This window comes from Scyliorhinus canicula, chromosome 16 (assembly GCF_902713615.1).
Source record: "Scyliorhinus canicula chromosome 16, sScyCan1.1, whole genome shotgun sequence".
Taxonomy (NCBI): Eukaryota; Metazoa; Chordata; class Chondrichthyes; order Carcharhiniformes; family Scyliorhinidae; genus Scyliorhinus; species Scyliorhinus canicula.
In genome coordinates, this window is record NC_052161.1 from 89,839,960 (window position 1) to 89,862,029 (window position 22,070).

The window sequence follows — 22,070 nt, forward strand, 5'->3', positions numbered from 1 at the left end:
CAGATACCCCGGAGTGAGTTTCAGACTGGAATCCAAGCGAGAGGTTCGGGGTGGTTTATATATAGAATAACAGATACCCGGGAGTGAGTTACAGACTGAAATCTAATCGAGGGGTTTGGGGTGGTTTATATATAGAATAACAGATACCCGGGAGTGAGTTACAGACTGGAATGTAATCGAGGTGTTTGGGGTGGTTTATGTATAGAATAACAGATACCCGGGCGTCAGTTACAGACTGGGATCCAATCGAGGGGTTCAGAGTGGTTTATATATAGAATAACAGATACCCGGGAGTGATTTACAGACTGGAATCGAATCGAGGGGTTCGGAGTGGTTTATATATAGAATAACAGATACCCGGGAGTGATTTACAGACTGGAATCGAATCGAGGGGTTCGGAGTGGTTTATATATAGAATAACAGATACCCGGGAGTGAGTTACAGACTGGAATCTAATCGAGGGGTTCGAGGTGGTATATATATAGAATAACAGATACCCGGGAGTGAGTTAAAGACTGGAATCTAATCGAGGTGTTTGAGGTAGTTTATATATAGAATAACATATAGCTATGTATAGAATAACAGATAGAATAACGGGAGTAAGTTACAGACTGGAATCTAATCGAAGGGTTCTGGGTTGTTTATACATAAAATAACAGCTACCCGGGAGTGATTTACCGACTGGAATCTAATCTAAGGGTTCTGGGTGGTTTATATATAGAATAACAGATACCCGGGAGTGAGTTACAGACTGGAATCTAATCGACGGGTTCGGGGTGGTTAATATATAGAATAACAGATACCCGGGAGTCAGTTACAGACTGCAATCCAATCGAGGGATTCAGGGTGGTTTTTATGTAGAATAACAGATACCCGGGAGTGATTTACAGACTGGAATCGAATCGAGGGGTTCGGGGTGGTTTTTATGTAGAATAACAGATACCCGGGAGAGAGTTACAGACTGGAATATAATCGAGGGGTTCGGGGTGGTTTATATATAGAATAACAGATACCCGGGAGTGAGTTACAGACTGGAATCTAATCGAGGGGTTCGGGGTGGTTTATATATAGAATAACAGATACCCGGGAATGAGTTACAGACTGGAATCTAATCGAGGGGTCCGGGGTGGTTTATATATAGAATAACAGATACCCGGGAATGAGTTACAGACTGGAATCTAATCGAGGGGTTTGGGGTGGTTTATATATAGAATAACAGATACCCGGGAATGTGTTACAGACTGGAATCTAATCGAGGGGTTTGGGGCGGTTTATATATAGAATAACAGATACCCGGGAGTGAGTTACAGACTGGAATCTAATCGAGGGGTTCGGGGTGGTTTATATATAGAATAACAGATACCTGGGAATGAGTTCCAGACTGGAATCTAATCGAGGGGTCCGGGGTGGTTTATATATAGAATAACAGATACCCGGGAATGAGTTACAGACTGGAATCTAATCGAGGGGTTCGGGGTGGTTTATATATAGAATAACAGATACCCGGGAGTGAGTTACAGACTGGACACTAATCGAGGGGTTCGGGGTGGTTTATATATAGAATAACAGATACCCGGGAGTGAGTTACAGACTGGAATCTAATCGAGGTGTTTGAGGTAGTTTATATATAGAATAACATATAGCTATGTATAGAATAACAGATAGAATAACGGGAGTAAGTTACAGACTGGAATGTAATCGAAGGGTTCTGGGTGGTTTATACATAAAATAACAGCTACCCGGGAGTGATTGACCGACTGGAATCTAATCTAAGGGTTCTGGGTGGTTTATATATAGAATAACAGATACCCGGGAGTGAGTTACAGACTGGAATCTAATCGACGGGTTCGGGGTGGTTAATATATAGAATAACAGATACCCGGGAGTCAGTTACAGACTGCAATCCAATCGAGGGGTTCAGGGTGGTTTTTATATAGAATAACAGATACCCGGGAGTGATTTACAGACTGGAATCGAATCGAATTGTTCGGGGTGGTTTATATATAGAATAACAGATACCCGGGAGAGAGTTACAGACTGGAATATAATCGAGGGGTTCGGGGTGGTTTATATATAGAATAACAGATACCCGGGAGAGAGTTACAGACTGGAATCGAATCGAATGGTTCGGGGTGGTTTATATATAGAATAACAGATACCCGGGAGAGAGTTACAGACTGGAATATAATCGAGGGGTTTGGGGTGGTTTATATATAGAATTACAGATACCCGGGAATGAGTTACAGACTGGAAACTAATCGAGGGGTCCGGGGTGGTTTATATATAGAATAGCAGATACCCGGGAGTGAGTTACAGACTGGAATTTAATCAAGGGGTTCAGGATGGTTTATATACAGAATAACAGATACCCGGGAGTGAGTTACAGACTGGAATCTAATCGAGGGGTTCAGGGTGGTTTATATATAGAATAACAGATACCCGGGAGTGAGTTACAGACTGGACACTAATCGAGGGGTTCGGGGTGGTTTATATATAGAATAACAGATACCCGGGAGTGAGTTACAGACTGGAATCGAATCGAGGGGTTTGAGGTATTTTATATAGAGAATAACATATAGCTATGTATAGAATAACAGATAGAATAACGTGAGTAAGTTACAGACTGGAATCTAATCTAGGGGTTCTGGGTGGTTTATATATAGAATAACAGATACCCGGGAGTGAATTACAGACTGGAATATAATCGAGGGGTTCGGGGTGGTATATAGAATAACAGATACCCGGGAGTGATTTACAGTCTGGAATTGAATCGAGGGTTTCGGGTTGACTTATATATAGAATAACAGATACCCGTAGTGAGTTACAGACTGGAATCTAAGCGAGAGGTTCGGGGTGGTTTATATATAGAATAACAGATACCCGGGAGTGAGTTACAGACTGGAATCTAATCGAGGGGTTCGGGGTGGTTTATATATAGAATAACAGATACCCGGGAGTGAGTTACAGACTGGGATCTAATCGAGGGGTTCGAGGTGGTTTATATATAGAATAACAGATACCCGGGAGTGATTTACAGACTGGAATCGAATCGAGGGGTTCGGGAGTGGTTTATATATAGAATAACAGATACCCGGGAGTGATTTACAGACTGGAATCGAATCGAGGGGTTCGGAGTGGTTTATATATAGAATAACAGATACCCGGGACTGAGTTACAGACTGGAATCTAATCGAGGGGTTCGGGGTGGTATATTAATAGAATAACAGATACCCGGGAGTGAGTTACAGACTGGAATCTAATCGAGGGGTTCGGGTGGTTTATATAACAGATACCCGGGAGTGATTTACCAGCTGGAATCTAATCGAGGGGTTCGGGTTGGCTTATATATAGAATAACAGATACCCCGGAGTGAGTTTCAGACTGGAATCCAAGCGAGAGGTTCGGGGTGGTTTATATATAGAATAACAGATACCCGGGAGTGAGTTACAGACTGAAATCTAATCGAGGGGTTTGGGGTGGTTTATATATAGAATAACAGATACCCGGGAGTGAGTTACAGACTGGAATGTAATCGAGGTGTTTGTGGTGGTTTATGTATAGAATAACAGATACCCGGGCGTCAGTTACAGACTGGGATCCAATCGAGGGGTTCAGAGTGGTTTATATATAGAATAACAGATACCCGGGAGTGATTTACAGACTGGAATCGAATCGAGGGGTTCGGAGTGGTTTATATACAGAATAACAGATACCCGGGAGTGATTTACAGACTGGAATCGAATCGAGGGGTTCGGAGTGGTTTATATATAGAATAACAGATACCCGGGAGTGAGTTACAGACTGGAATCCAATCGAGGGGTTCGGGGTGGTATATATATAGAATAACAGATACCCGGGAGTGAGTTAAAGACTGGAATCTAATCGAGGGGTTCGGGTGGTTTATATAACAGATACCCGGGAGTGATTTACCAGCTGGAATCTAATCGAGGGGTTCGGGTTGGCTTATATATAGAATAACAGATACCCCGGAGTGAGTTTCAGGCTGGAATCCAATCGAGGGGTTCGGGGTGGTTTATATATAGAATAACAGATACCCGGGAGTGAGTTACAGACTGGAATCTAATCGAGGGGTTCGGGGTGGTTGATATATAGAATAACAGATACCCGGGAGTGAGTTAAAGACTGGAATCTAATCGAGGGGTTCAGGGTGGTTTATATATACGATAACAGATACCCGGGAGTGATTTACAGGCTGGAATCTAATCGAGGGGTTCGGGGTGGCTAATATATAGAATAACAGATACCCGGGAGTGATTTACAGGCTGGAATCTAATCGAGGTGTTCGGGGTGGTTTATATATAGAATAACAGATACCCGGGTGTGAGTTACAGACTAGAATCTAATCGAGGGGTTCGGGGTGGTTTACATATAGAATAACAGATACCAGGGAGTGAGTTAAAGACTGGAATCTAATCGAGAGGTTCTGGGTGGTTTATATATACAATATGAGATACCCGGGAGTGATTTACAGGCTGGAATCTAATCGAGGGGTTCGGGGTGGCTTATATATAGAATAACAGATACCCGGGAGTGAGTTACAGACTGGAATCTAATCGAGGGGTTTGGGGTGGTTTATATATAGAATAACAGATACCCGGGAGTGATTTACAGACTGGAATCTAATCGAGTGCTTTGGAAAGTTTAAAATATATGAAATAACAGATACCCGGGTGTGATTTGCAGACTGGAATCTAATCGAGGGGCTCGGGGTGGTTTATATATAGAATAACAGATACCCGGGAGTGAGTTACAGACTGGAATCTAATCGAGGGGTTCGGGGTTGTTTATATATATAATAATAGATACCCGGGAGTGAGTTACAGTCGGGAAGCTAATCGAGGGCTTCTGGGTGGTTTATAGATAGGATAACAGATATCCGGGAGTGAGTTACAGACTGGAATCTAATCGAGGTGTTCGGGGTGGTTTATATATAGAATAACAGATACCCGGGAGTGAGTTACAGACTGGAATCTAATCGAGGGGTTCGGGGTGGTTTATATATAGAATAACAGATAACCGGGAGTGAGTTACAGACTGGAATCGAATCGAGGGGTTCGGGGTGGTTTATATATAGAATAACAGATACCCGGGAGTGAGTTACAGACTGGAATCTAATCGAGGGGTTCGGGGTGGTTTATATATAGAATAACAGATACCCGGGAGTGAGTTACAGACTGGAATCTAATCGAGGGGTTCGGGTGGTTTATATATAGAATAACAGATACCCGGGAGTGAGTTACAGACTGGAATCTAATCGAGGGGTTCGGGGTGGTTTATATATAGAATAACAGATACCCGGGAGTGAGTTACAGACTGGAATCTAATCGAGGGGTTCGGGTGGTTTATATATAGAATAACAGATACCCGGGAGTGAGTTACAGACTGGAATCTAATCGAGGGGTTCGGGGTGGTTTATATATAGAATACAGATACCCGGGAGTGAGTTACAGACTGGAATCTAATCGAGGGTTCGGGGTGGTTTATATATAGAATAACAGATACCCGGGAGTGAGTTACAGACTGGAATCTAATCGAGGGGTTCGGGGTGGTTTATATATAGAATAACAGATACCCGGGAGTGAGTTACAGACTGGAATCTAATCGAGGGCTTCTGGGTGGTTTATATATAGAATAACAGATACCCGGGAGTGAGTTACAGACTGGAATCTAATCGAGGGCTTCTGGGTGGTTTATATATAGAATAACAGATACCCGGGAGTGAGTTACAGACTGGAATCTAATCGAGGGATTCGGGGTGGTTTATATATAGAATAACAGATACCCGGGTGTTAAATTTCAGACTGGAATCCAATCGAGGGGTTCTGGGTGGTTTATATATAGAGCAACTGGTACCTGGGAATGAGTTACAGAATGGAATCTAATCAAGGGGTTTGTGGTGGTTTATATATAATATATATATTCCGGTGGCGGCCATGAAATGAGTAGTCGCATATTTGGTGGTTCCCGCTCGTGTCGTTTTTTTTGACCTTTTCCCTGGTAGATGTGAAGAGAACTAAAGGTGCAGGAGAGTGAGTGGAAGAGATTGACCCTCTGGTGTGAGCTGGGGGCCAGAACTGGTCGGAAAAGAGGGAATCAGTCGGTTAGAGGTGGTGCGGTGCCTGTGATGCAAAAGGAAAATGGTGGAGGGGGAGGGAGTGGCCGTACCGGCTCAGTGTCCGACGGACCAGCTGGTGAGCTTCCTCAACGAGACGTTCATCCGGAAACAGAAGGAGAGTCTGGAGGACCTGGCCCGGGCGGTGGATTTGATTAGGGCAGTGGTCCACAGCATGGAAATGAAGCTGGCGGCCCAGTGTCAGGCAATCCAGAACATGGAGCTGGTGGCGGGGGAACACGAGGAGCAGTTTGCCTTGATGGCAGCAGAGGTGAGGTTGATGCATGATCAGCAGAGATGGCTCCAGGAGAAGGTTGAAGACCTGGAGGACCGGTCATGCAGGCAGAATATAAGGATCGTGCTCAACGGGGGTTTCGGAGGTGGCAGCAGGCCGGGATCTTTATTGTCGCAAGTAGGCTTACATTGCAACGAAGTTACTGTGAAAAGCCCCTAGTCGCCACATTCCGGCACTTGTTCGGGTACACAGAGGGAGAATTCAGAATGCCCAAATTACCTAACAAGCACGTCTTTCGGGACTAGTGGGAGAAAACCGTAGAACCCGGAGGAAACCCAGGCAGACACAGGGAGAACATGCAGACTCCGCACAGACAGTGACCCAGGCGGGAATTGAACCTGGGGCCCTGGCGCTATGAAGCAATAGTGCTAACCACTGTGCTACTGTGCTGCCTAATTTGGAGATCTGTTTATTGATGAGGGTTTCCCGAGCTTGGAGGAGGAGTTTGAGTTGCCAGGTGGGAATGGGATCCGGTATCTGCAAGTCAGGGATTTTGTGCGGAGGCAGGTTTTGACCTTCCCGCACCTGCCATCCCAGGGGCTACAGGATAAGGAAGAGCTAGGTGGGGAGTTGGTTGCCGGGTTATGGCAGGAAGCCCTGAGGAGAGTTAACGCATCCTCGTTGTGCGTCAGGCTCAGCCTGATGCAGTTTAAGGTGGTCCATAGGGCATTCATGACTGTGGCCAGGATGAGCAGGTTCTTTGAGGGGGTGGAGGATAGGTGTGGGTGCTGTGCGGGGGATCCTGCGAACCACGTCCATATGTTTTGGACGTGTCCAAGGCTGAGGGGTTTTTGGCAGGGATTTGCCTGCAGCGTTCTGGCCTTTGCTTCCCTGGTGGCCCGGAGACGGATCTCACTAGGGTGGAGGGACTCAGAGCCCCCGAAGACGGGGTGTGATTCAGCAACATGGCGGGGTTTCTCAGACTCGAAAAAATTGAATTCACCTTGACGAGTTCGACGCAGGGGTTTGCTCGGAGGTGGCAGCCGTATATTGATTTCTTTGAGAAAAATTAAGCTGTCAGCAGGGGGGAAGGGAGTGGGAAGGGGGGGAAAGCGGAGGCATGGGAGACACGAGCAAGGACAAGAGAACCAACGGAGAGGTGGTTGGTGAAGGTGGCATTATTTGTGTAAGCCATGTTGGCTGGGGTTTGTGCTCGGGGGAGGGGTTTGTTGGTTATATTGTTGTTTTTGTTGAAATTTGATATTTAAAATTGTTAAAATTAAAATGCATCAATAAAATATTTTCTGCAAAAAAATTATATGTAGTATATCAGAAACCCGGGATTCAGTTGAGCACTGGAATCTAATCAAGGGGTTGATGAGCCCATCAATTCACGCGACACGTGGTTAGAAGTCAACAGTGGTTTTAATCCTCTTACAACAGAGCCTGCCTGTGACGAGATGAACTCTAGATGAATTGGCAGGCAGGCTCCGACTGCCAAGCTTTATACCACCAGTGGGGGGGAGGAGTCATGGGCGGAGCCAAGGGTGGAGCCCAGTACAAACTTCTGTACATTCCCAGTACACCTCCCCCTAGGGGCAGAGCCGCGCAACTGCTCGTGTGCCGAGCTTACAGAGGGATGGTACAACATGTGTGATAACAGTGTGAATTATGCTATTATGATTCACCACAGGGGTTCAGGGTGGTTTATATGTAGAATAACAGATACCCGGGAGTGAGTTAGACTGGAATCTAATCGAAGGGTTTGGAGGTGGTTTATATCTGGAATGGTGAGTTATAGACTGGAATCTAATCGAGGGGCTAGGCGTGATTTATATATCGAACAAAAGGTACCTGGGAGTGCGTTACAGACTGGAATATAATCGGAAGATTCAGGGTGGTTTAAATATTGAATATCAGACACCTGGGAGTGAATTACAGGCTGGAATCTAAACAAGGGATTTGAGTATTTTATAGAAAGAATACCAGATACCCGGGAGCGAGTTGATGACTGGAATTTAATCGGGGGGGGGGGCGGTTGGGGTGGTTTATATATAGTGTGACAAATACCCGGGTGTAAGTTAGTCTGGAATCTAATCGAGGGGTTCAGTGCGGATTATATGTAGAATAGCAGATACCCGGGAGTGAGTTACAGACTGGAATCAAATCGAGGGGTTCTGGGTGGTTTATATATAGAATAACAGATACCCGGGAGTGAGTTACAGACTGGAACCTAATCGACGGGTTCGGAGAGGTTTATAAATGGAATAACAGATACCCGGGAGCGAGTTACAGTCTGGAATCTAATCGAGGGGTTCTGGGTGGTTTATATATTGAATAACAGATACCTGGGAGTGAGTTACAGACTGGAATGTAACCGAGGGGTTAGGTGTGGTTTATATACATAATAACAGATACCCGGGAGTGAGTCACATTCTGGAATCTAATCGAGGGGTTCGGGGTGGTTTATATATAGAATAACAGATACCCGGGAGTGAGTTACAGACTGGAATCCAATCGAGGAGTTTGGAAGGTTTATATATGGAATAACAGATACCCGGGAGTGAGTTACAGGCTGGAATCTAATCGAGGGGTTCGGGGTGGTTTCTATATAGAATAACAGCTACCCGGGAGTGAGTTACAGACTGGAATCCAATCGAGGAGTTTGGAAGGTTTATATATGGAATAACAGATACCCGGGAGTGAGTTACAGGCTGGAATCTAATCGAGGGGTTCGGGGTGGTTTATATCTAGAATATCCGATACCCGGGAGTGAGTTACAGACTGGAATCTAATCGAGGGTGCGGGGTCGTTTATATAGAGAATAACAGATACCCAGATGTGAGTTGCAGACTGGAATCTAATCGAGGAGTTCGGGATGGTTTATATATGGAACAACAGATACCCGGGAGCGAGTTACAGACTAGAATCTAATCGAGGGGTTTGGGATGGTTTATATATGGAATAACAGATACCCGGGAGTGAGTTACAGACTAGAATCTAATCGAGGCGTTCGGGGTGGTTTATATATAGAATAACAGATACCCGGGAGTGAGTTACAGACTGGAATCTAATCAAGGGGTTCGGGGTGGTTTATATATGGAATAACAGATACCCGGGTGTGAGATACAGACTGGAATCTAATCAAGGGGTTCGGGGTGGTTTATATATGGAATAACAGATACCCGGGAGTGAGTTACAGACTGTAACCTAATCAAGGGGTTCGGGGTGGTTTATATAGTGAATAACAGGTACCCGGGAGTGAGTTACAGACTGGAATCTAATCAAGGGGTTCGGGGTGGTTTATATATGGAATAACTGATACCCTGGTGTGAGATACAGACTGGAACCTAATCAAGGGGTTCGGGGTGATTTATATAGTGAATAACAGGTACCCGGGAGTGAGTTACAGACTGGAATCTAATCAAGGGGTTCGGGGTGGTTTATATATGGAATAACAGATACCCGGGTGTGAGATACAGACTGGAATATAATCAGTAGATTCAGGGTGGTTTAAATATTGAATACCAGATACCCGGGAGCGAGTTGCAGACTGGAATCTAATCGGGGAGGGGTTGGGGTGGTTTATATATAGTGTGACAAATACCCGGGGGTGAGTTAGTCTGGAATCTAACCTCTCCGAACCCGTCGATTAGATTACGGTCTGTAACTCACCCCCGGGTATCTGTTATTCCATATATAAACCGCACTGAACCCCTCGATTAGATTCCAGTCTGTAACTCACCCCCGGGTATATGTTATTCTATATATAAACCGCACTGAACCCCTCGATTAGATTCCAGTCTGTAACTCACTCCCGGGCATCTGTTATTCTATATATAAACCACCCAGAATCCCTCGATTAGATTCCAGTCTGTAACTCACTCCCGGGTATCTGCTATTCTATATATAAACCGCACTGAATCCCTCGATTAGATTCCAGACTAACTCACCACCGGGTATTTGTCACACTATATATAAACCACCCCAACCCCTCCCCGATTAGATTCCAGTCTGCAACTCGCTCCCGGGTATCTGGTATTCAATATTTAAACCACCCTGAATCTTCCGATTATATTCCAGTCTGTAACTCACTCCCGGGTATCTGTTATTCCATATATAAACCACCCTGAACCCCTCGATTAGATTCCAGTCTGTAACTCACTCCCGGGTATCTGTTATTCTATATATAAACCACCCCGAACCCCTTGATTAGATTCCAGTCTGTAACTCACTCCCGGGTATCTGTTACTCTATAGATAAACTACCCTGAACCCCTCGATTAGATTCCAGTCTGTAACTCACTCCCGGGTATCTGTTATTCTATAGATAAACTACCCTGAACCCCTCTATTAGATTCCAGTCTGTAACTCACACCCTGTTATCTGTTATTCCATATATAACCCACCCCGAACGCCTCGATTAGATTCTAGTCTGTAACTCACTCCCGGGTATCTGTTATTCCATATATAAACCATCCCAACCCCTCCCCGATTAGATACATAGAATAGCAGATACCCGGGAGTGAGTTACAGACTGGAATCTAATCGAGGGGTTCGGGGTGGTTTATATCTAGAATAACAGATACCCGGGAGTGAGTTACAGACTGAAATCTAATCGAGGGGTTCGGGGTGATTTAAATAGAGAATAACAGATACCCAGGAGTGAGTTACAGACTGCAATCTAATCAAGGGGTTCGGGGTGGTTTATATATGGAATAACTGATACCCGGGTGTGAGATACAGACTGGAACCTAATCAAGGGGTTCGGGGTGGTTTATATAGTGAATAACAGGTACCCGGGAGTGAGTTACAGACTGGAATCTAATCAAGGGGTTCGGGGTGGTTTATATATGGAATAACAGATACCCGGGTGTGAGATACAGACTGGAATATAATCAGTAGATTCAGGGTGGTTTAAATATTGAATACCAGATACCCGGGAGCGAGTTGCAGACTGGAATCTAATCGGGGAGGGGTTGGGGTGGTTTATATATAGTGTGACAAATACCCGGGGGTGAGTTAGTCTGGAATCTAACCTCTCCGAACCCGTCGATTAGATTACGGTCTGTAACTCACCCCCGGGTATCTGTTATTCCATATATAAACCGCACTGAACCCCTCGATTAGATTCCAGTCTGTAACTCACCCCCGGGTATATGTTATTCTATATATAAACCGCACTGAACCCCTCGATTAGATTCCAGTCTGTAACTCACTCCCGGGCATCTGTTATTCTATATATAAACCACCCAGAATCCCTCGATTAGATTCCAGTCTGTAACTCACTCCCGGGTATCTGCTATTCTATATATAAACCGCACTGAATCCCTCGATTAGATTCCAGACTAACTCACCACCGGGTATTTGTCACACTATATATAAACCACCCCAACCCCTCCCCGATTAGATTCCAGTCTGCAACTCGCTCCCGGGTATCTGGTATTCAATATTTAAACCACCCTGAATCTTCCGATTATATTCCAGTCTGTAACTCACTCCCGGGTATCTGTTATTCCATATATAAACCACCCTGAACCCCTCGATTAGATTCCAGTCTGTAACTCACTCCCGGGTATCTGTTATTCTATATATAAACCACCCCGAACCCCTTGATTAGATTCCAGTCTGTAACTCACTCCCGGGTATCTGTTACTCTATAGATAAACTACCCTGAACCCCTCGATTAGATTCCAGTCTGTAACTCACTCCCGGGTATCTGTTATTCTATAGATAAACTACCCTGAACCCCTCTATTAGATTCCAGTCTGTAACTCACACCCTGTTATCTGTTATTCCATATATAACCCACCCCGAACGCCTCGATTAGATTCTAGTCTGTAACTCACTCCCGGGTATCTGTTATTCCATATATAAACCATCCCAACCCCTCCCCGATTAGATACATAGAATAGCAGATACCCGGGAGTGAGTTACAGACTGGAATCTAATCGAGGGGTTCGGGGTGGTTTATATCTAGAATAACAGATACCCGGGAGTGAGTTACAGACTGAAATCTAATCGAGGGGTTCGGGGTGATTTAAATAGAGAATAACAGATACCCAGGAGTGAGTTACAGACTGCAATCTAATCGAGGGGTTCGGGGTGATTTATGTATAGAATAACAGATACCCGGGAGTGAGTTACAGACTGGAATCTAATCGAGGGGTTCGGGTGGTTTATATATAGAATAACAGATACCCGGGAGTGAGTTACAGACTGGAATCTGATCTAGGGGTTCGGGTGGTTTATATATAGAATAACAGATACCCGGGAGTGAGTTACAGACTGGAATCTAATCGAGGGGTTTGGGGTGGTTTATATATAGAACAACAGATACCCGGGAGTGAGTTACAGACTGGAATCTAATCAAGGCATTCTAATAAATCTAACAAAGAGTTGACGTGTGTGGTGTTTATGGATGGTACAGTACCTGGCTGTGCCACCTGATAACCAACAGGACACTGTGTGTGCATCTCGCACTCGGTACACTTCCGTCCCTGCAGACAGTGATATCCCTCGCGACATTGACACTCGGTTTTTCTTTGGCTGGTGCAGTTCCTGCTCATTTCCAGGCCCCTGCCTGTGGAAAGATGTGGGATGGAAGGTGACTAAATCATTGGTTCATGCTCCTGTCCCCTGTCCTGGGGCAAACTCTCACACACATAGCCGCTCCTCAACTCACACATAGCCGCTCCTCAACTCAGGGCAATTGGAGGGAATAATGGTGGCCAGCCCTACCCAGCATTTCTAACCCCTGTGTAAATACGCCCCACTCTCCATCAATGCCACAGCTCTCCTCATTCCTTAGCAACAGGGCACATGTCACGAGCCCAATACACAGGAGCAGGAGGAAGTCAATCAGCCCTTCTCAAGCCTGTTACGCAGGAAAAGGATGAGGCCCAATGAGCCTCTGTTGAGCCCTTACATCAGAACATAAGAGAGGCCATTCAGCCCTCTGAAGCCTGTTACACAGGACCAGGAGGGGCCCATGCAACCCCTGTTGAGCCCGTTACAGAGGAACAGGGGGAGGTTCATTCAGCCCCCGATGAGCCCATTAGAGAGGAGCAGGAGGAGGCCCATTCAGCCCCCGTTGAGCCCATTAGAGAGGAGCAGGAGGAGGCCCATTCAGCCCCCATTGAGCCCATTAGAGAGGAGGAGGAGGAGGCCCATTCAGGCCCGTTGCAGAGGAACAGGAGGAGGGCCATTTAGCCCCTTCGAGCATGTACGCATGAACAGGAGAAGGCCCATTCAGTGCGTCCAGGGGCTGGTTTAGCACAGTGTGCTAAACAGCTGGCTTGTAATGCAGAACAAGGCCAGCAGCTCGGATTCAATTCCTGTACCGGCCTCTCCGTACAGGTGCCAGAATGTGGCAACTCGGGGCTTTTCACAGCAACTTGATTGAAGCCTACTTGTGACATTAAGCAATTATTATTATTATTATTATTAAGCCTGTTACACAGGAAAAGGAGGAAGCCATGCAGCCCCTGTTGAGCCCTTTACAGGAACATGAGAAGGCCCCTTCAGCCCGTCTTGAGCCTGTTGCCGGAACAGGGGGAGGCCCATTCGCCCCTCTCGAACCTGTTACAGGAACATGAGGAGGGCCATTGAGCCCTTGTTGAGCGTATAATACAGGAGCAGGATGAGGCCCAATGAGCACATTGTTATACAGGAATAGTAGCTCGCCTATTCAACTCTCCTGCTGCATCTCATCTAATAAGTTCATTCACTCCTGATCCCAATCTAAATTCTATTTTCTCGGCTATGTCCCACATTAACCCCTACCCCATTCACACTAGGAAGTGAAGATGAATTCTAGGCCGAACGTACGGTGATCGCAGGGAGGGCACAGGTTGCATTTCCGGATATAATTCCAGTAGGCGGTGAACTCCCCTGGAGGACAAGATTCGCACTGCGTTGCTGACAGCATTGAACATCTCCTCAGGGCAAAGGATCCTGTCTCGAGGGAACCCAAAAACAATACATATTACTCACAGAATCACATCAGATTCAACAGGATCATCAATAGACAATAACTGGCAAACACCTTTCCTATTCATATACACTTTCCCCATCACTGACTCTACCCATCCACTTAATACCTTACACAATCACATGAACAATTTAACTGTACCATTGCCCCATTAAACACTCCCAGGATGGGGTTAGATACAGAATAAAGCTCCCTCTGAACTGTCCCTATCAAAGGCTCCGAGGACAGGTACGGCATGAGAGTAGATACAGACGAAAACTGTCTCTACACTGTCCCCACCAAACACTCCCAGGACAGGTACAGCACAGGGTTAGATACAGAGTAAAGCTCCCTCTTCACTGTCCCCATCGAACACTCCCAGGACAGGTACAACACGGGGTTAGATACAGAGTAAAGGTCCCGCTACACTGTCCCCATCAAACACTCCCAGGACAGGTACAACACGGGGTTAGATACAGAGTAAAGCTCCCTCTACACTGTCCCCATCAAACACTCCCAGGACAGGTACAGCACGGGGTTAGATACAGAGTAAAGCTCCCTCCACACTGTCCCCATCAAACACTCCCAGGACAGGTACAGCACGGGGTTAGATACAGAGTAAAGCTCCCTCTACACTGTCCCCATCAAACACTCCCAGGACAGGTATAGCACGGGGTTAGACACAGAGTAAAGTTCCCACCACCACATTGACCACATTGAAGTGCTTCCTACCTGGAGGACATTTTTCACAGCACTTTCTCAGCTCCTCATCGTAATATTGCCTTTCGCTGTCACAACTGCTACCCAATGGGGATAACGGGTTTGACCTGAACAGCTGGAGCTAGGGAGCAAGGGTGAGGGGTCAGAGAGCAAAACGTTCACAGGTCAGTAGCATTCATCAATCAAGGACTGAGAGGCGGATATAATTCCCAACCTGTCCAACAACCATTTAAATTATAGTACCGAACTCTGATTGTTTCCGCATGTAACAGGAAGCCTTGAGTGCCTCTCGAGCCTGTTACACAGGATCAAGAGGTGGCCCGTTCAGCCGCTTTTGAGCCTGTTACAGAAGGACAGGAAGAGGCCCATTCAGCTCCTTTCGAGCCTGTTACACAGGAATAGAGGAAGCCCATTTAGCCCCTCTCGAGCCTGTCATGCCATCGTACTACACCCCGGCTGATCTCTAGCTTAACTCCAGCTACCTTTGGTTCTGTAACCTCTAACACAGATCCACAATAATTTGCATGTGTGGGTCCTGGTGTAATAGCTCCAAGTTTTCTGTTGACATAAAACTAGTTGGGAATGTGAAGAGTGCGGGCGACTGAATGGGATGGCACATCAAGGGGACTTGGACAGGCCAAATGCGTGGGCAGGAACAGGTTGAATCTACTCGAATGCGGAATGAACCTTGGGGAGTTATCCATTTTGGTAGGAGATACAGAGAGGCAAAGTATTGATGAGGGCAATGCAATTGGTTAGGTCTATACAGACCTCAGCGAGTCTTTTCATAAGGTCTCTCCTGGCTGACTGGTCAAGAAAATGAGGGCCCTTGGCATTGAAGTGGCACATTGGATCTAAAATTGGCTGGGCGGCAGGAAGCAGAGTGTGATGTTGTACGAAGTAAATAATGGCATGATGGGAAAACTGGGTACAATGAAATAAAAACTGACTTCGCACGATCTAAAGCACAAATACAATCAGAGAAGGTCAAGTTGTTCCGAAGTGCCTGGGCTCTGTAAACTCTGATAAGACTAACTCGTCATAACCCAAAGCAGTCTAAATACGACAAGATAGGGTCAGGATAAGTCTCCGCCGATTCTTAAACATGCGATCAAAAGACAAGATAATTATATGAGACCCAGCGTCCTTAAGCAAGATGACACCTGTTTTATGATATTGCTTATGTTTGTACTTCTGATCAAATTCCTGACCAAGCTGTAGTTACGTAATCTTGATTCTGATAATGTATAAATGCTGAGCTGATTCTCTGTGAAAGCGCGGAACTGGAGAAGGAAATAGTAGTCTTGCTGACTGCTCCCTGACTTCAAGTTTCAGCCATTTCTGCATGCAGCTGTAATTCATAAATAAAGCTTTGTTTGTTTTCTTAACGAGCGTTGTTGAATCTTTCTACCACAGTCCAGAAGCGGGAAAAATATTGACTACAAGAGGGTGATGGTAGAGTGATATATCCGTAATTCCAAGTCTGTTTCCAGTGGGGTTCTGTTAGGCGTGGTGCTGGTGGCCTTGCAATTTTTGACATAGGCTAATGATTAGGACTTAAACATAGAGGGTATGACCAAGAAGTTCATGGTTGGCACGAAATGGGTGGCAGATAGTCATAGAATTCAACAGTATAGAAAGAGGCCCTTCAGCCCATCTGCACCTACCTATTCTAATCTCACTATTAGCACTTGGTCCGTCGCCTTGTATGCTCTGGCACTTTAGTGCTCATCTAAATACTCCTTCAATGTTGTGAGGGTTCCTGCCTTTCAGGCAGCAAGTTCCAGATTTCTATCACCCTCTGCGTAAAAATGTTTTTCCTCAAATCTCCTGTCCCTTACCTTAAATGCATGCCTCTTTGTTATAGACTCCTCTACGAAGGGGAAAGGTTTCTTCCGATTCACCTTATCTCTGTCCCTCATACTTTTATGCACCTCAATCAAGTACCCCCTCAGCGTTCTCTGTTCCACAGAATCAATCCCTGCCTAACCAGCCTCTCTTCATATCCGCAACGCTCCAGCAACACCTTGGTGAAACTTCTCTGCACCCTGTCCAGTGCAATCACATCCTTCCTATAGTGCACACAGTACTCCATCTGTGGCCAAACCAGTGTTTTGTACGGCTCCATCATAACCTCCCTACTCTCGGACTTCCGGTGGCGTTGCAAGCAGGTCAGCCGCATCACGAAGAGCGCCTGCCGGTGGCCGCTATTTGCGGTGCTTTTGGGGGTTTCCTCAATTCTCCACGCTCCCGCCGCCCCCCGCCCCCCCCCCCCCCCGATTATTGGCGGCCTTTGGGGCAATCCCGGGTAGCAAGAGGGGCTGGTTTGAAGACTGCCGAAGAGTCCCGCGCAGGTGTCGGGCGGCTGGTGCTGAGGCGTCGGGCCCAGCGCACGCGGAGGTCGGAGCAGTGGGGGCGGAACTAAATGGAGGTCGAGGCGGCAGGCCCGAAGCCAGGGCACGATGTAGGTGAGATGTCCCACATCGGATGGCTCCCGCCTAAAATGTGGAGAGAATATTGAAGTCCGGTGCCAGGGAAATTCTGGAGGAATACAAAAAAGAAAATAAGTTTTAAAGAAATTTGGTGAAAGTTTCTTTTTTCCCCTTTTGTTTTGAAGGAAGGGAAAAAGTTTTTTTTTGTTTTTTCTATTAAAAAAAAAGAAAAATAATAAGCCGTTAAAGGATGAGAAGAGCAGCGTCGAAGAAGGGAGTAAACGTGGGCTCGCCATTGAATTAGAGGACGAGCAAAAGTGCTGACAAGATGGCGGATGCTGGACCGCATGGTGGGGCCGCACTACTTACGGTGGAGAAGATGACCGAGGTGATGGCGGTGGAGCTGGAAAAGCAGTTTGCGAGGCACATGGAGGCTTTGAGGAAGGAGACGGCGGTCGCATTGAAGTCACTGGTGGAGGAGGCAACCACCCCGGTGAGGGTAGCTGTGGCAAAGACATCGGCCGAGGTGAGAGAGCAGGGCAAGAAGATGAAGGAAGTGGAGGAGGCCGTGTCGCAGCACAGCGACCAGTTCACCTCGATGGGGGACGAGCTGCGGAGGGTGGTGGAGGTCAACAGAGGACTCCGAGCAAAGCTCGAGGACTTGGAGAACCGCTCGAGGCGGCACAATCTGAGTATTGTGGGCTTACCCGAAGGGGCAAAGGGTCCAAGGCCAATAGAGTACTTTGCTAAGAAGTTGGCGGAGTTGATGGGGGAGGGTGAGAATCCCTCCCGGTACGAACTGGACCGCGCTCATCAGTCATTAAGGCCGAAGCCCAAAGTGAATGAGCCGCCAAGAGCAGTAATTATCTACTTCCATAAGTGCTGCATGAAGGAGAAAGTGTGAAGCTGGGCGAAGCAGAAGCACGAGAAGCAGTGGGATGGTGCTGGAGTTCGGATCTACCAGGACCTGATGGTGGAGTTGGCAAAAAGACGAGCGGCTCTCGGGCAAGTGAAGGAGGCAATGTACAAAAAGGAGGTGCGATTTGATATGGTATACCCCGCAAAGCTGAGGGTGACGTATGATGCCAAAGACATTTATTTTGAGACAGCGGAGGTGGCTGAGGCGTTTGTGAGGGCAGAAGGCTTGGGACAGACGTGAGGAGCGGAGCTGGAAGAGAGACTATGGATTGTGATTGGGGAGCTGGAAAATGTATAAATGCTATAACTTTCTTTTTCCTGACGTGTATTGTAATTTACTTCTCTTCACATTGTTACAGAGTTCAAGTTATTGGATGGGTTGATTAGCATACTGTGTTGCGATGGTTCTATCTTATTTTAGTGAATTGTGCAGGTTGGATTGTTATTGTTTTTTCTTTCTCTGGCTCTGGGTGGGACGGGACGGTATATCTTGGCGGGGGGAACCACCCGCACTAACTAACTAAAATCGGATAGCGAACGGAGGTGAGGTGAGAGGAGGGCTACGGACATTGGAGCCTGGTTAGCAGGTTTCGATGGGCCTACAAGGCGAACGGGGGGAGGGATTGATGCTGGGAAATGTTTTTTCGAGAGGAAATGTGGGGCGAGTTTTGCGGGAGGGGGAAGGGATTCAATGTTAATAATGGATAGGGGCAGGTCAGGCTTACGGGGCAGGGCCCGGTGGTATGATGATGGTGGATAAGAAGGGTGAGGGGGGTTTGTGAGAGACCACCAGTTAGGATGTTGCGTGAAACGTGAGGGGATGAGGAGGTCCGGTCAAGAGATCAAGGGTGCTTGCGCATCTTAAAAGTTTGACAGCCCATGTAGCAATGCTGCAGTAGACTCACTTTTTAAAATTAAAAAAAAAATGTAGAGTACCCAATTCATTTTTTCCAATTAAGGGGCAATTTAGAGTGGGCAATCCACCTAGCCTGCACATCTTTGGGTTGTGGGGCCGAAACCCACGCAAACACGGGGAGAATGTGCAAACTCCACACTGACAGTGACCCAGAGCCGGGATCGAATCTAGGACCTCGGCGCCGTGAGGCAGCAATGCTAACCACTGCGCCACTGTGCTGCCCACAGGAGACTCACTTGAGGGTGAAGGACCAGGTGAGACTTAAAAAGGGCTGGGTTAGTCAGGTGTTTCACTCTGGACTTGACGGCAGGGCTCGAGGGGTAGCGGTAATGGTCATCAAAAGAGAACGCTTCCAGATGGAGAAGGTGTTGGCAGATCAGAGGGATAGATATGTGATTGTGACAGTGGCGCTGGAGGGGAGGTTAGTGGCGCTGTTAAGTGTATACGGTCCCAATTGGACAATGTGGGATTCGCAAAGAAGGTGTTTGGAGCAATCCCCGACTTGGACACACACAAACTGATAGTGGGGGGGGGTCTGGAACTTGGTGCAGGAGCCAAGGTTGGACAGGTCACGGCCGCGCTCACTGGTCCCATCAGGTGTTGGCTGGGCTAATGGTGGAAATGGGAGGGGTGGACCCTTGGATGTTTCTGCACCTGAGGGAACGGGAGTACTCGTTTTTCTCAGCAGTCCATGAGGCATACTCGCGGATCGACTTTTTCATGGTGGGGAAGGCTTTGCTGGCTGGGGTTAAAGGGTCGGAATACTCGGCAATTGCAGTGTCAGATCATGCTCCGCAATGGGTGGATATGATACTGGAGAAGGGGTAGCGCAGAAATTAGTTATGGGTCTTTTGGGGGACCAAGTGTCCTGTGACAAAATTGAAAAGTTAACTAAGGAATATGTTGGTTTCAACTGCAAAGGTGAGGTGTCGAAGGCAGTTGTCTGGGAGGCTCTAAAGGCGGTGGTGAGGGGTGAGGTGATTTTGTTTAAGGCCAGGGTGGACAAAGAGGAGAGGTTGGAGTGGCAGAGGGTAATAGTTGAGATGTTGGAGGTAGATAGGAGTTATGCAGAAGGTGGGGACCCAGCGAAGCTGGAAAAGAGGAAGGAACTACAGGCGAGCTTTGACCGGCTGTCTACCAGGAAGGCGGTGATGGTAGGGATGTTTGAGGAGGTGAAAGGGAAACTTTGGGGCAGGCATCGATTTCACTGTTACTAAGAAATGATAATGATCCGACGAAGTGTGGGTCGTATAGGCCCATATCGCTTCTGAATGTGGACGCAAAGGTATTGGCGAAGGTACTGGCGGGTAGGCTGGAGAAGTACCTCCCAAAGGTAATAGGTGAAGATCAGACGGGGTTCGTGAGAGGGAGGCAGCTATTTTCAAATGTTAGAAGGGTAGTGAACGTCGTAATGGCACCGGCAGAGGGGAAGGAAGCAGAAGTGATAGTGGCACTGGACGCTGAGGAGGCGTTTGACCGGATAGAATGGGGGTACTTGATGGGAGTTCTGGAGCGGTTTGGGATTGGACCAAGATTTGTGAACTGGGTAAAGCTACTATATAAGGAGCCGAAGGCGAGTGTCCGTACAAACAACATCAGCTCGAGATACTTTTCTCTCCACCGTGGGACTAGGCAGGGATGTCCTATGTCCCCCCTGCTGTTTGCACTCACGAATGAGCCATTGGCCATCGCATTAAGAAGTTCGGTGGCATGGAAAGGAATAGTGCGGGGGGGGTGGGGATAGAGCATAGGGTGTCCTTATATGCCGATGATTTGCTGTTATACGTGTCGGAACTGAGTGTGTCGATAGGGGGAATATTGGAGCTGCTTCGAGTGTTTGGGTCTTTCCCGGGGTACAAACTAAATCTGGACAAGAGTGAGTATTTTGTGGTGTCTTGGCCGGGGGTGGGGGCAGGGGGCAGGGGTGGGGAGACTGCCATTCTGCAGGACAGGGACTCACTTTAGGTACCTGGGCGTCCAGGTTGCCCGGGAGTGGGTGGGGTGGGGGTGGGGGGGGGGGGGGGGGGGTCCGCAGGTACAACATTTCTAGTTTGGTGGGGACAGTGAAAGCTGATCTGGTAAGGTGGGATGGTCTCCCTCTGTCACTGGCAGGCCGGGTACAGGTGGTTAAAATGACGTGCTGCCCCGATTTCTGTTTATTTTTCAATGCCAGCTGATTTCCTGCCAAAGGCTTTTTTCAGAGAGATTGAGGGAAGGATAACTTTGTTCATATGGGGAGGGAAGGTGGCCAGAGTTAGAAAGGTGCTGCTACAGAGGGGAAGGCAGGCAGGTGGTTTGGGTCTCCCGAACCTGATGTATTACTACTGGGCGGCGAATGTGGAGAAGGTGCGGAGCTGGATCAGAGGGGTTGATTTCCAGTGGGTCAGAATGGAGGAGAGTTTGTGCAGGGGGTCGGGGTTGAAAGCACTAGCAACAGCGCCACTCTGATAGCCCCGGGGAAGCACTCTGGGAGTCCGGTAATAATAGCTTCATTGAGAACTTGGAGGCAGTTTCGCCAACACTTCGGGTTGGGGGCAGGGTCAAGGGAAATGCCGGTGAAGTGAAAATGAAAATCGTTTACTGTCACGAGTAGGCTTCAATGAAGTTACTATGAAAAGCCCCTAGTCGCCACATTCCGGCGCCTGTCCGGGGAGGCTGATAGGGGAATCGAACTGTGCTGTTGGCCTGCTTGGTCTGCTTTAAAAGCCAGCGATTTAGCCCAGTGAGCCGATTCTTTGAAGGAGT

At 47.3% G+C, this 22,070-nt stretch overlaps 1 protein-coding gene across 1 annotated transcript in view; it reads right to left on the reverse strand.

The window, feature by feature from the left end:
• LOC119950780 (tumor necrosis factor receptor superfamily member 3-like) overlaps positions 1–22,070 on the reverse strand; it is a 45,304-nt gene that overhangs the window by 20,549 nt on the left and 2,685 nt on the right. The window contains exons 2-4 of the mRNA XM_038773551.1: positions 15,072–15,180; positions 14,198–14,323; positions 12,801–12,950 (exon numbers count right to left, since the gene is read on the reverse strand). Coding sequence (XP_038629479.1) covers positions 12,801–12,950; positions 14,198–14,323; positions 15,072–15,180 — 385 coding nt within the window. The remainder of the gene's footprint in view (positions 1–12,800; positions 12,951–14,197; positions 14,324–15,071; positions 15,181–22,070) is intronic.